Here is a 13,930-nt window from a genome sequence, read left to right as displayed (position 1 = left end):
TTTTTGAATTGATATAGCATGCTTGTTTCAGCATTGTTAATTAGTAGTTTCAACTCCTGTATCTCCTTTAAAATGCTAGTTTGTTCCTTTGACTGAGCCATAGCATCATTTCTCCTACTATAACTTATAATTTCTTGCTGATGTCTAGGCATCTGATTTCCTATTTTAACTAATATTTAACTAATATTTTTAACTATTCTGGAGGTTATTTTCATTCTTTTACCTAGGGTTTTCTTGCTGGTTGGCTTTGTTCTCTATCTGTTCTTTGGCATTCAGTTCAATTTATTCGAGACCTCTATCCAGCTTCTGTTTAAATGATCAGAAATTTTCAGCTCTTGTTTTTCTGGTTCTTGCTTTACCTATATGGAACCATTTTTTTGAGGAGAGTCCTCCCAGATATGATTGACCCCAATCAGATTTTCCAAGACAGGGAAGGCCCAGGTTTCAGTTGAAGATGTAATTAGTATCAAGTTTCCCAGAGGACAAGACCCAGCAGGTTGTCTGACTTTCCTGTGGAGCATCATGTGCTTTTCCTATCCTAGCCAGCAGGTGGCACTTATCAGCCCACAGATCCCTACAGGCATACAGTTGTGTAGACCTTTAATTTTCAGACTGCCAGGAGCATGGATGAGAAAGAGGCTGAGGTGGAAGGCAAACTTAAGCTATTTCTGATTCCCAGCCCCAGGGGTCTGAGTTCTCTGAATGAGGGCCTCCACTTGAGCCGAGCCCCACCCTTTCCTTTCTTGGGGAAGATACAACCAATAGGAAACTATGTCCTTCATCTGACTTACTACTTTTTCTCTTAAACCTATTTTAAATCTGCCCTTGCCTGAGTCAGTGATGACAACTGAAAATGCTTGCACCTCTCTCTAATGAGCTACTTGGAATACTTTTTAATTAGAGGAAGACAGAGAGAAAAGAAAATGTAAATTAAATTAAACCCCTTTTCAAAGCCAGTCCCAGCCCCTAAGTTTCACAGTCAGGAGCGGAGGTTTCTTGGGGTACAGCCCTTTTCCAGTATTCTGGACTCAGCAGACTCCAAAAGCCTTCTTTTTGTTTGTTTCTTTGTTAGCCCCTTCTCCTTTCTGCTGGGGGAGACGTCAGGGTTACTTCCCTACTTTCTCTGGGTTTATCTGTGTTTGGAAGCTTGTATTCAGCAGTCCAAATTTGCAAATTAAAACCACAATTGAAGCTTGGTTGAGCTACCTTTCCTTGCTTATAGGAAAGTCTGTTTCTTTGTCCCATGGGAAAATGTCTCCAATAGTCTACCATGCCAGTGGAGGACAGGTGCCAGCCTCAGAAATCTGGGAACTTTACTTGCAGTTCTGTAGTCACTGTGGTGACCTTGGCCCTTCTATCCGCTCCAGACTGATGTATGCTGTGTGTCCAGTCATGGATGTCCCTCAAACAGTTGTTCCAGACAGATCCTGACTATTTACTAATTGCTCTCTAAATTCCACACCTTCCTATAACACCATTTTGCCCCACTCTTGTCCTGACGTTTTGATTCAGGTACAAAGGATGTGTTAGCAAAACAGAATGATTATTTTGCAAAGAAAAGGAAATAAAAACTTTAACTTTTCAAGGGAATAAAATTCCTTTGCTTGCTGACATTTTAATATGTCGACATACCAAAAAAAATTTTAGAAAATATTATTAATGCCTGATATTAAGTGAAAGTGCAACACTGAAACAGACGTACCACATAATGTACTTTTTTTCTGTCTTTTTTTTTCTTTCTTTTTCCTTCTTTTTTTTACTATTATTATTATTTTTATTTTTTTCTCTATATTAACATTCTATATCTTTTTCTGTTGTTTTGCTAGTTCTTTTCCTAAATCGATGCAAATGTAATAATGTACTTTTTTACCTAATCTCAATTTTTTTTTTTTAGTTAATATTCAAATATCATATTTTTGCCCTGCCCTTTCAAAAGTTATGTCAAAGTTCAATAGACAAACCCAAAACATCAGCTTTGGCAAAGGTGGTATTGCTTAAAATCAATGAGAAACTTGTTTAAAAATCTGTCCACAATGGAACAAAAAATAACAATGCAACTATCCTTTCAAATTTTTATCAGTAAATTGCCAAAACATTTCATAAATATGTGAAAACAATCACATAATTGATAATCTTTTTTCCCTTATATATCTCAAAAAACTACTAATAAAGATACTATTTATATTTATATAGACCTGGAATTGCTCAGCTGTCATGATAATCCACAGCTGAATGCAAACTATCAGCCTTAAAAATGGAGTTAACTTCAACAAAGCAATGGCATGGGGACTGGGATGGCTGGGGTTGTTGTAAACTTTGTTCAGATCCTGATCCAAACAAATCACCTATAAAAGGCATTTTTAAGACAAATGGAAAAATTTGCGTGGGTGCTACATAATTAGATATTATAATTAAGTATCTGGGTATGATAATGATATACAATTGGTAGTATATCCTTATTTTTTAAGGGATACACATGTAAGTATTCAGAGGTGACACGACAATGCCAGGATTTGACAATGCCAGGATTTGAAATAGTATAGCAAAAAAAAAAAGAAGCAATTATGGCAAATGTTAATAACTTTTAAATTTGAGGAGGGGTCATTATACTATTATTCTTTCTATTTTTAAGATGTTTAAAATTTTGTACTGAGAGAGAGAAAAAAGAAGAAACAAAAGAAATGATAAACAAACCTTTTCCCAGTCAACTCAGCATGGCCCTTCTTATTGATGACGAACTTGGAATCATTGTATCCCCATCCATTCCATTTCATAACTTCTTGCCTAATTAAAAAAATATATATGAGACCTATGCTAAAACATCTCAACACTTAGCAGTATATCACTGACTATTAACTTTCACAGTCATTTAAAAGGAGACCATATGCCTACTAATACTGTATCAGTTTAACTAAAATGAAATAAATATCAAAATATCTAAATATTAATATTTCTAAATATATAATCACTCTAAGGAGTAGTACCTTCACAGATGACTACAACCATTACATTTAATGAATTCAAAGGAAGAATAAAGAAAAAGGAAGGAAGAAAATATGCTTGGACTGTAACTCCAAGTCATTTAAATGCAAATAAATTATGCTTCATTTATTATGTTACTGAGTTTACTTTGTAGGCTGGCCTAAAACAATCTGCAATTGAAACTAAGAATTCACTTGAACAGGAAACAAAGATCTGCATATATCAATAAAATCATAATCATTAACCTTCTGTTATGATGAAAAAGACCAACTTACAAGGTAGGTTCACTAGTAGTAGACAGCTTGTGTCTCAGTGATAGGTTTACAAACATTCTGAATCCTTCAACTTCCATTTAACTATCAATCTCTATCTTGACCTATATATCATAACAGTTAATGACCACATCAGTTTTCAGTACTCCACAAGATAATGTTATTTTTAATTTCCAAAACACCAAAATTTTGTAGTTTTAAAAATCTAAAATCTTTTTTCTCAAAATTAATAGCGCAATAATTCGCTTTTGCACATCACATAACAAATATGTACAGAACACAATAAGCAACCACACTGAAATATGTTGCCATTATTTATTACATGTTTTAGCAAGGTACCTTAGCATTATCTGGGCTATTGAAATAAATTAGTGATAAATCTTCTTAACGTAAATTCAACTGTAAGTAAAAATACTTCAAGAAAATTCTTCTCTATTGAGACATTTACTGCATTACAATTTCAAAATAAGCAAAGATGTACTCAAGAGAAAACATTCTTCTAATTCTCCATAATACTCAAGGAAGAAAATGATAACTGACAAGCAGATCTTTTATTACAATAGTAATTCATGCTCCAGTTCAAAGATTTTTCAAACAAATACAACATGAATAAATACCATTGACCCTAATACAGGTAAGAAATTGGGTACTGAAATTTCCATCTATACATGAAATTAAGACAAAGAAACTAGGAATGTTCACTTTAAAATTATAGTTTGCTATCAATAACAAATTATATAAAAACAAAATCAAAATATCAAAGGTATCAGTCCAGAGACTAGATTTGTGTATGAATCAGATATAAACTAATGCCAAATATTTTTCTCTGATTCTACACTATTCCTATGTCAACTATAAACTGAAAGCTTTGCCAGAAACTGGAAAAATCTCTACAGAAAGATCTCATGACTAATGTCACCACTGACATACTCATTTTCTTAAGATTGCACTTTCTAAAAACAGTAGGCTATTCCATTTCACTGTGTGATTAAATTCTCTTCACTTTTTTGAAGTGAATTTACTTAGTATCTTATTTTTATTGCACTTCTATAACAATGTATATTAGGATAATACTTATGTTTTATAAACTGACAGCTTTACTTAATGTTTTATAATATGTGCATACATTTTTTAATGTGAAATGCATTTTATTAGTGAATTGAAACATTTGCCCTGAATTCTGTACTCCATAAAGAGCAGCCTGATATCACACAGAATAAATTCAAAAACACCAATACAGTCATTTTGCTTTGGTATTGCAACCATCAGGAACTGGGAAATCATTACACTACTAATGTTAAACTTGGCATGTTTACAGAGTTCCACACTGAGAATCACTTTTCTTAAAATTATGCCTAGAATTAAAAATTATTCCCAGAGAGTCTAAAGTAAAATGATAAATCTGGCCACATGTGCTTGCTTACACTCAGCACTTCGTGAGAGAATCAAGATGAGTAAGAAAGACCTGCAGTTGTACACTAAAAAATAAAGAGAGATTTATATCTTCAAGAATCTTTGGTTTAAAATTTTCAAATTGGATGATATCCTAAAGAACTTCCAGATTTTCACGTGTAGGCTCATGTGCCTTCTTCTCTCCTTTCATCCCAATCAGAAAATTCTTCCCTATAATATGGGCCTTACCATATTTATACCAATTTTTGGAACATTCTGAGGAGTTGAAATGTAGGCATTTACATTGCATTTGTGCCCCCAAACAGTTATGTTGCTTAAATAATATATTATCAAAATGTAGGTTACCCCAAAGCCAATCTCCTAATATCTTCAAGTACCCCAAGTACTTAATTAAAAATATATATAAAGTAGGTAAATTTCCTAGGCTTCTAGTTTTAAACTTCAATACATAGATAGTCCCTTAAATTTCTAATATACTATGACAGTGATATACAAATTTGTGGTTACATTAAAATTCAGAATAACTTCTTATATTGAAGACAGGAATATAACAACTACATTGAAGAACATTATAGCATTAATGTTTTAAAAATTAGAGTAAAATTTTATACAGTTACAGAATTCTAGAGCTAAAATGTTCCTTAAAAAACACTAATTCATCCATTTTTCAGATAAGAAACTGTGCCTAGAGGAGAGTTCATGGTCACACAGTTAAACTAGCAATGAGCATCTGAAGGCAGACAGACTCTCAGTGCCATAACTACCTCTTTGATGAGGGGAAATATCTGACACCCACCAAGTCACACCCTCAGATAATCACAATGATTTAAAGGAACCTCTTTTTCATCACTTCAATATTTTTTCAAAGCACTATTACATAACATTGCATTATTAAAGTCAATCTTTTGACCTTGAACTTGAAGAAAAGCATTTAAAAATCAAGGAATATGACTGTGTCAGAAGTAAGGAATACAGTTGTGTCAGTAAGTTCAATGTCATATACTTCCTTTATCTACAATATAATGAATTCTGCCATTCAGAATAGAGATCTGAAATGAAGAATGACCAAAAAAATCACTAACTCCAAAAATTTTAAGTAAAAAGATGCAATTCTCAATCCCAGAAATCAATTAACTAGTCTGATCTCTTAAACATTCAATTCTTAGATCTACAAAACCAAATTCAATGTCTTGAAAATACAAGCCCCCCTTCCTTCTCAAAAAAAAAGTCAGCCTGATTTTACTGTCTGTATAAAAAATAATAATAAAAGAAAAAGTTTTACACATTTACACATCCAACCACAGTAACAAATGGTGAAAAAGCATATACTTGCTAGCAAAACAAAAGAAAATGGAGACCTATAAAATACTATCACATATACACAAGGTGGCAGTATTCTCACATGATACCTACGATGTACATATTCAGTACTTTGCATTTACCAATGCAGTTGTTTGTACAATGTTTAACTGAAATATTTATAATAGACTTACTACTATGAAGACCATAAAGAGTTCCTTTTGTTTTCAAATAGGAAATTTTCATCTATTCAGACACAGATGAATCATCAGATTGCTATTCAAGTAATAATTACAAACATCCTGATAAAAATGCATGCTTTCTAGTGTTACTGTTTCTAATCATGTTTTCTCTAGAAAATATGGAAAAGGAAAAACATGCTGTAGCCTATTTTTATTCTAGTTATTTAGCTAGCTGATAACTAAAAATATATATCTTTTCCAATAAAATTCTATTAATCAAAATTCTAATTAAAAGTTATTTTACTACTTAGTTCAGATTTTAAAAAAATTTTTATTAGAGCTATTGTAGGGATGAAAACCAAATTTTGCCTTACCCTTTCCAACTGAAACAAAGGGAAAAAGATATTATGATCTCAGAACTTTCAAAAAAATGAAAACTGAAGAATGACACTTAAGAAACAACAGTGGATTTCTAGCTAACCTTAATGTCAGTTTAATTAAAATCAATCCAGTATAGTACAATAAATAGAAGTTTAAAAAAATCTTCCAAGAATTTCTTGTTCTAGTGAAAACTCTTATTACCTAGTTGTGTGCTTAATTATTTCAAGATCTAGATAACTTAAAGGAAATAATAAAAGTGAAGAAAATTAAAAGTGAGGAGGAAATAAAGATACCAAGATAGGAGCAATAAAATAAATACATCCCTCAAATCATATGCTATAGAAAATCCCTATAAATAAAATAATATTCCTACTGGTTTTTTTAATTTCAAAAAATTGAAGCTGAGTCCCCATTAGAAATATAAAGGCCCAATGGGGAAAAGGAGTCTTTAGAATTGTATTTAATTCCAAATTTAACTAAAAATGTATATGCTTTAAATTAAATGCTATGGTCATATCTAGCCTACAGTTCCTAGAAAATTATTTCTAGAAACTCAGTGGGAAAGCTCCTGTAAATCTATCTACAATGTTTACTTCCTTGATCTACCTATTTCCTTTTCAAATAGCATAGTTAAGTGCAATAATTTACGTATCCTTTAAAGAAAACCCTCTTAGAAAAAAAAAGAATACAATATCAAACGACATGGATAGACTGTCACCACTCAATTAACACTGTTACAAAATCTCTCGGTTCCAAGATTGCTACATTTGACTGAGAAAGATGAAGGTCATCGGGTTTTCATAGGTTGACACCATCAAGCATGGGAATCGTACAATATTTTTTCCTCTTGCCCTGATCCGAAACTCACCAGGGTACCTTTTACACTTCAGTTTCCTACAGAAACAGGTCAACTGAATTGGCTGGGCAGTCAGCAATTTTATCTTTCTCCCTGAACTGGCATTCTAATTAACTTTGGTCACTGGTGAGGGTAATTAACCTGAGTTAGACTACCTAAATATAAATGATTAACTGCAGGAACCTGACCAGATCAGATTTTTGGCTAGGTCAACAAGGTAACATCACTGCCCTCTAGACAGTGAGCGTTCTGCTGGCAAAATCTTCATTTTACTGAGTGGCACTTTGAACTTCATCATAAATTTCAATCTTCCCTCAATATCCCCACTATAATTTTTACAATTTGAGCTGCATTATAAAAATTTGGCCCTTCAATCAATTTTCTAAGTTTTGCCAATATGACAGTGTCAACTAGCATAAATATGAGGCTCAAGAACATACAAAGTTGTTAGCAAGAACACAGAGAAAGGAACTTAAATGCACTACTGGTAAGCCACCGCACAAAGCAATCATGTGCTGTTTTCATAGGTAAGGCCAATTCTGTGGTCCACCTCTATAATTCTTGAGTATACATTCCAGAGAAATTCCTATACAAATCCCTAAGGGGACATGTTTGATTTATTCTCTGGGGCACTTGTTGTGAGAAGCTGGAGGCATCATTAGAGGAATGCATAAGAGGTAAATGAAATATTATGCTGCATCCAGAGGCAATGATATAGACAAACATATAGAAACATAAAGAGTTTTTTTAATAACTTCAAACTTACAGGAAAGTTGCAAAAATAATGCAAAACCAGTACACAGAACTCAACATACCCTCCCACCCAGATACCCAGATCCACCAACTTTTAGTATTTTGGGTCATTTATTACATCATTCATTCTTCTGATCTATAATCTAAACATCTGAGAGGAGGATCCATGTATCGTATTCCTCTAATACTTAACACTTCCAGGTATAATTCCTGAGAACACTCACTAACTAATCATCTAAAGTACAACTAACATGAAGAGATTTTTAAAACAGTGGTGAACACAGAAAAGAACAATGAGATCTATAGCATAACAGCATTTACACAAATTAAAAATAAAAACACTACATAACTGCATGTTGTACGAAACACACACACACACATATATATTCAAAAACATTCACAAGAGAGTGAAATGAATGGTATTAGGATCAGAGATGGAGAAAAAATAAATATAAGAGACCTTGCAGAGACAAATGCCATGAACTAAAAAAGTACAATTACTACAACTCTCTGAACCTGAGGTTATTATGCGGTTCTACCCTTGAATCTCTGTGCAGTTTCTCTACAGTTCGGGAAAAAAGGAGTTTTTCAGATTTTGTAGACATCCTACAACAGTATGTTCTAAAACTCATTGTTGAGTTTCTTAGCAAGCTCTGCAAGTTTTTGTTTTTCTGATGATGGAATTCCATTAAGAATAAGTCAATTTCAAACACAGAGCAAACCAAATACATATTTAGCTCTCTATAACCAACTTTTTATAATTTCCAAGAAACTGGCATTTCAAATAAGCTTTTTAAAGCCTGAATTCAATAGTCAAAGATTGTATCCCAAAGGTCACAATCCTATTACTACATTCTTGATATAAAAATAAGAGCTAAATAAATTTTGCTATGGAAAAATGAATTAAAGAAAAAGGAATATACAGACACATGGAAGGAGGTAAAGAAGGGAAGACTGGGGACAATTAAGACAAGACCAACCTTACACACTGGCAGAATAACTTAGTACTCATTATTCACAGAAAGCTCATGCAGTGCCTCCCCTTTACTCCCAAACTTCTCTCACACACTACCAATTAGAAATTCATTATTGCTTGAATACTCTCTTTGAAATAGAAATAAAGACTGATATTCATAACTGTAATAGCATATATTCTAAATATTTGTGCTAGGACAGGCATTCACACACATACACACTCACACAGGCTTGGCATCTGCCTTTCTGAAGGCCTAGAAAAGGCACAACCATCCTTCTTTCCTTTATTTTTATGTGTAATGAGTAAAACAGCTAAATCAGTATCAGGGAGTATCTTAGAGAAAAAAACAAGGATGTATGTATACTTCCCTTGACCACTTCTGTTCTCTGGATTATAATTTAAAGTACACGATTTGTTCCCTCTACAGTACATTCGTACACCAATCAATGTAGCGATTTTGGCAATCAATCCCAGACCTCTGACACTAGCTGGAAAAATGCCAATTCATGTCACTAATTCCTCCCTACTTGCTAGAAACTGGAAGAATTTACCAAAATCTTATTATATTAACTTGCTGGTTTGAAAATATTATGTCCCCCAGAAAAGCCATGTCTTAATCCTGATTCAATCTTGAGGAGGCAGCTGTTTCTTTTAATCCTAATTCGATGCTGTAGGGCAGTAACTTTTGATTAGGTTATCTCCATGGAGATGTGGTACACCCAATTATAGGTGTGACCTTTTGATTACTTGGAGATGTGACTCCCTCCACCCACTCCAGGTGGGTCTTACTTAGTTTACTGGAATCCTTTAAAAGAAGAAACATTTTGGAGAGAGTCAGAAGTGACAGAAGTCTCAGACCTGACAGAGTAGAGCCAAGAAATCAGAGCTGACACAGATGCCAAAACATGGCAATGCATAGAGCCCCATAGATGTTGCCATGTGCTTTGCTTTGTTAAGTAAGCCAGAACCTGGAGAGAGCCAAGGGAAGCCGAAAGATAAAAGCCAGACCTGAAGAAGGAAAGCGAGGAGCCCCCACAAAAACAGAGGCTGAAAGCAACAGAACCCAGGAGCAAGGGAGCAGCAGATGTCAGCCAGACGACTTCCCAGCTGACAGAGGTGTTCTGGACCCATCAGTCTTTCTTGAATTAAGCTGTCTTTCCTTGTATGCCTTAGTTTGGACATTTTCACGGCTTTAGAATTGTAACTTGTGACTTATTAAATTCCCCTTTTAAAAAACATTCCATCTCTGGTATATCACATTCTGGCATCTTACAAACTAACAAACTGACCAATCTGGAAGTGAGAAAGGCCTTTTCTAGTACAACCTCACATTTCCACAGAAACTATAAAACTGTCCAAAACAAAGAAAACATGAATGTCTCAAAAAGTCTCTGTGTTATTTTACCACAGAAACTCTCTGAGTTCCCTTTCATAGCTGTCATCCAGGGAAAAAACCACCAATAATACCCTTGGAAAAAGCGGCAACTGAAATCTACACCTGCTTCATATACATAGTATTCTTGTTGTAACAAGTGTTTTTATTACATAAGCCACCGATGCGGCCCCTTCTACTATAAGTGACAGATACCCGACTAGCTGAGATTATTACTTTAGTTTCTGGCAAAACCACAGGGAAAAATAAATCCTATAATGTTTGGAAGAGAGAGAAAAAATTGTTAAAATGAGGATCTAATCGCAGCAGAGGTTCTCAAACTTCTTGGAAGCATAAAAATCACCTTTTAAAAGTAGAGTCCTGAGATCACCTTAGATCCAGCCAATGATTAGAATCTTTGGCAGTGGGGTCTCAGCATCCACTTTTTAAACCAGCACCCCCAAGAAATTTCTGATGCAGGCCTTCCACAGAACATACTTGAGTAAGTGCTGCCTTAAGACATGAGGAAAAGGTGAAAGCAGAAGACTCATCTGTTGAATAACCACAAAGCACTAGAAAGCCTTAATGTAAATGGCTTAAAATCAAGTTGCTCTCATCTAAGCCTTACCAAAATCAAGAGAGAACTAGAATTGAAAGAAAGAAAAATAAGGTAAAACTTTAAACTTCTTGCATTATAGGAGAGGATGTGTCCAAGTACAATTTCCCAAAAGAGCAAATGGTATAGCATAAGGCAATGTGGAAAAACTCACCTGTGGGAAACAGGGGAAAAGGGATAATAAGAGATGGAACTTGGTTACATGACAAGGGCGGTTGCAAAGGTCTATACCCAAATTTTACAACAGAACATCCTGGAGCAAGGATACAGAGAAAGTATTTTATGATCCAAAGAGTTTAGAAAATTTGAACTGGTATACAGTCACTAAAGTCATATACCAGGCCACTACATAGTTTTAAATGAGTAATGGCACAACAGTAACCATCATGTGTGTGACGCTAACAAACAGGCTAACATGGAGTACTAAAAACTGCTGTTATTCCTCAATCTTTGGTTTTTATTAGAAATTTGCATTAAGTGGTATTTATCAGAAATTTTTTTCACTATTATGTTATTTTTGCCTTAGATTTTGAACTGCAGACCTGTATGAGAACCCATTGTTGTAGGAAATATGGTCTGCCAAAATCTATAAGCTGCTTATTAAGAGTCCCACGTTTCCTAAAACAAAAAGTTACTGTTGCCAACAACTGAAAAAATTGGTACGTGGAGGATATATTGGTGTTATTTCTTGAACTTGATAGGTATACTTTATGTGCTTCTCAGGAAAGAACCTGAAAGTGTTAAATATTAGAGGAACATGCATGCAACCTACTCTCAAATGCTTAAATAATATAGAAGGACAGACAGACAAATAGAACGAAATAACAAATGTCAAAAAATGCTAACAATTGGTAAATCTGGGTATTTTCTGAGGTGGAATATCTTGGAGATCTATGCATTGTTTTTGTATTATTTTTGCACCTTTCCTAAAAGTTTGAAGTTATTTCAAAATAAAAACTTTAATAAAAAAAAGTTACTATTGTCATCAAATACATTCCACTTCTTGATATGTTTATACCTTCAGAAACTATTACACTACTGTGTTCTTATTACTCCTTCCTACACAATTTATCACAATAGTAATAATATTGGATAACACTGTAAAGCTAAGTGCTTTATGATCATTACATAATTCCCTTCTCACATCGATCCTCTGATATATGTTATTTTCCCTATTTAAAAATGAGAAACAGGTTTGGAAAGTTTCAGGAACTTCCCCACAGTCACACAAATCATAAATGACAAAGGTAGGATTTTAATCGTGATTGTGTGGCTCTAACACTTCTAACTACCAAGGTATGAATTTTTTTTTATTAATTAAAGAAAAAAAAGAAATTAACACAACATTTAGAAGTCATTCCATTCTACATATGCAATCAGTAATTCTTAACATCATCACATAGATGTATGATCATCATTTCTTAGTACATTTGCATCGATTTAGGAAAAGAACTAGCAAAACAACAGAAAAAGATATAGAATGTTAATACAGAGAAAAAAATAATAATAAAAAACCAAACAAACAAAAAACTATAGCTCAGATGCAGCTTCATTCAGTGTTTTAACATAATTACATTACAATTAGGTATTATTGTGCTGTCCATTTTTTAGTTTTTGTATCTAGTCCTGTTGCACAGTCTGTATCCCTTCAGCTCCAATTACCCATTATCTTACCCTGTTTCTAACTCCTGCTGGTCTCTGTTACCAATGACATATTCCAAGTCTATTCTCGAATGTCGGTTCACATCAGTGGGACCATACAGTATTTGTCCTTTAGTTTTTGGCTAGACTCACTCAGCATAATGTTCTCTAGGTCCATCCATGTTATTACATGCTTCATAAGTTTATCCTGTCTTAAAGCTGCATAATATTCCATCGTATGTATATACCACAGTTTGTTTAGCCACTCGTCTATTGATGGACATTTTGGCTGTTTCGATCTCTTTGCAATTGTAAATAATGCTGCTATAAACATTGGTGTGCAAATGTCTGTTTGTGTCTTTGCCCTTAAGTCCTTTGAGTAGATACCTAGCAATGGTATTGCTGGGTCGTACGGTAATTCTATATTCAGTTTTTTGAGGAACCGCCAAACTGCCTTCCACAGTGGTAGCACCATTTGACATTCCCACCAACAGTGGATAAGTGTGCCTCTTTCTCCGCATCCTCTCCAGCACTTCTCATTTTCTGTTTTGTTGATAATGGCCATTCTGGTGGGTGTGAGATGATATCTCATTGTGGTTTTAATTTGCATTTCTCTAATGGCCAGGGACATTGAGCATCTCTTCATGTGCCTTTTGGCCATTTGTATTTCTTCTTCCGAGAGGTGTCTGTTCAAGTCTTTTTCCCATTTTTCAATTGGGTTGGCTGTCTTTTTGTTGTTGAGTTGGACAATCTCTTTATAAATTCTGGATACTAGACCTTTATCTGATATGTCATTTCCAAATATTGTCTCCCATTGTGTAGGCTGTCTTTCTACTTTCTTGATGAAGTTCTTTGATGCACAAAAGTGTTTAATTTTGAGGAGCTCCCATTTCTTTCTTTCTTTCTACAGTGCTCTTGCTTTAGGTTTCAGGTCTAAAACCGCCTCCAATTGTAAGTTTCATAAGATATCTCCCTACATTTTCCTCTAACTGTTTTATGGTCTTAGACCTAATGTTTAGATCTTTGATCCATTTTGAGTTAACTTTTGTATAGGGTATGAGACATGGGTCTTCTTTAATTCTTTTGCGTATGGATATCCAGTTCTCTAGGCACCATTTATTGAAGAGACTGTTCTGTCCCAGGTGAGTTGGCTTGACTGCCTTATCAAAGATCAAATGTCCATAGAT

At 34.2% G+C, this 13,930-nt stretch overlaps 1 protein-coding gene across 2 annotated transcripts in view; it reads right to left on the bottom strand.

Annotated features, from left to right (window-relative positions):
* AGPS (alkylglycerone phosphate synthase) overlaps positions 1–13,930 on the bottom strand; it is a 211,460-nt gene that overhangs the window by 178,554 nt on the left and 18,976 nt on the right. For both annotated transcript variants that reach the window (XM_077154266.1, XM_077154267.1), the window contains exon 2: positions 2,695–2,784. In XM_077154266.1, the coding sequence (XP_077010381.1) occupies positions 2,695–2,784 (90 nt within the window). The remainder of the gene's footprint in view (positions 1–2,694; positions 2,785–13,930) is intronic.

The sequence above is a fragment of the Tamandua tetradactyla genome, chromosome 3 (assembly GCF_023851605.1).
Source record: "Tamandua tetradactyla isolate mTamTet1 chromosome 3, mTamTet1.pri, whole genome shotgun sequence".
Classification (NCBI taxonomy): Eukaryota; Metazoa; Chordata; class Mammalia; order Pilosa; family Myrmecophagidae; genus Tamandua; species Tamandua tetradactyla.
The sequence above is the reverse complement of the archived record's forward strand: the minus strand, read 5'-3'. Positions and strand labels throughout refer to the sequence as shown.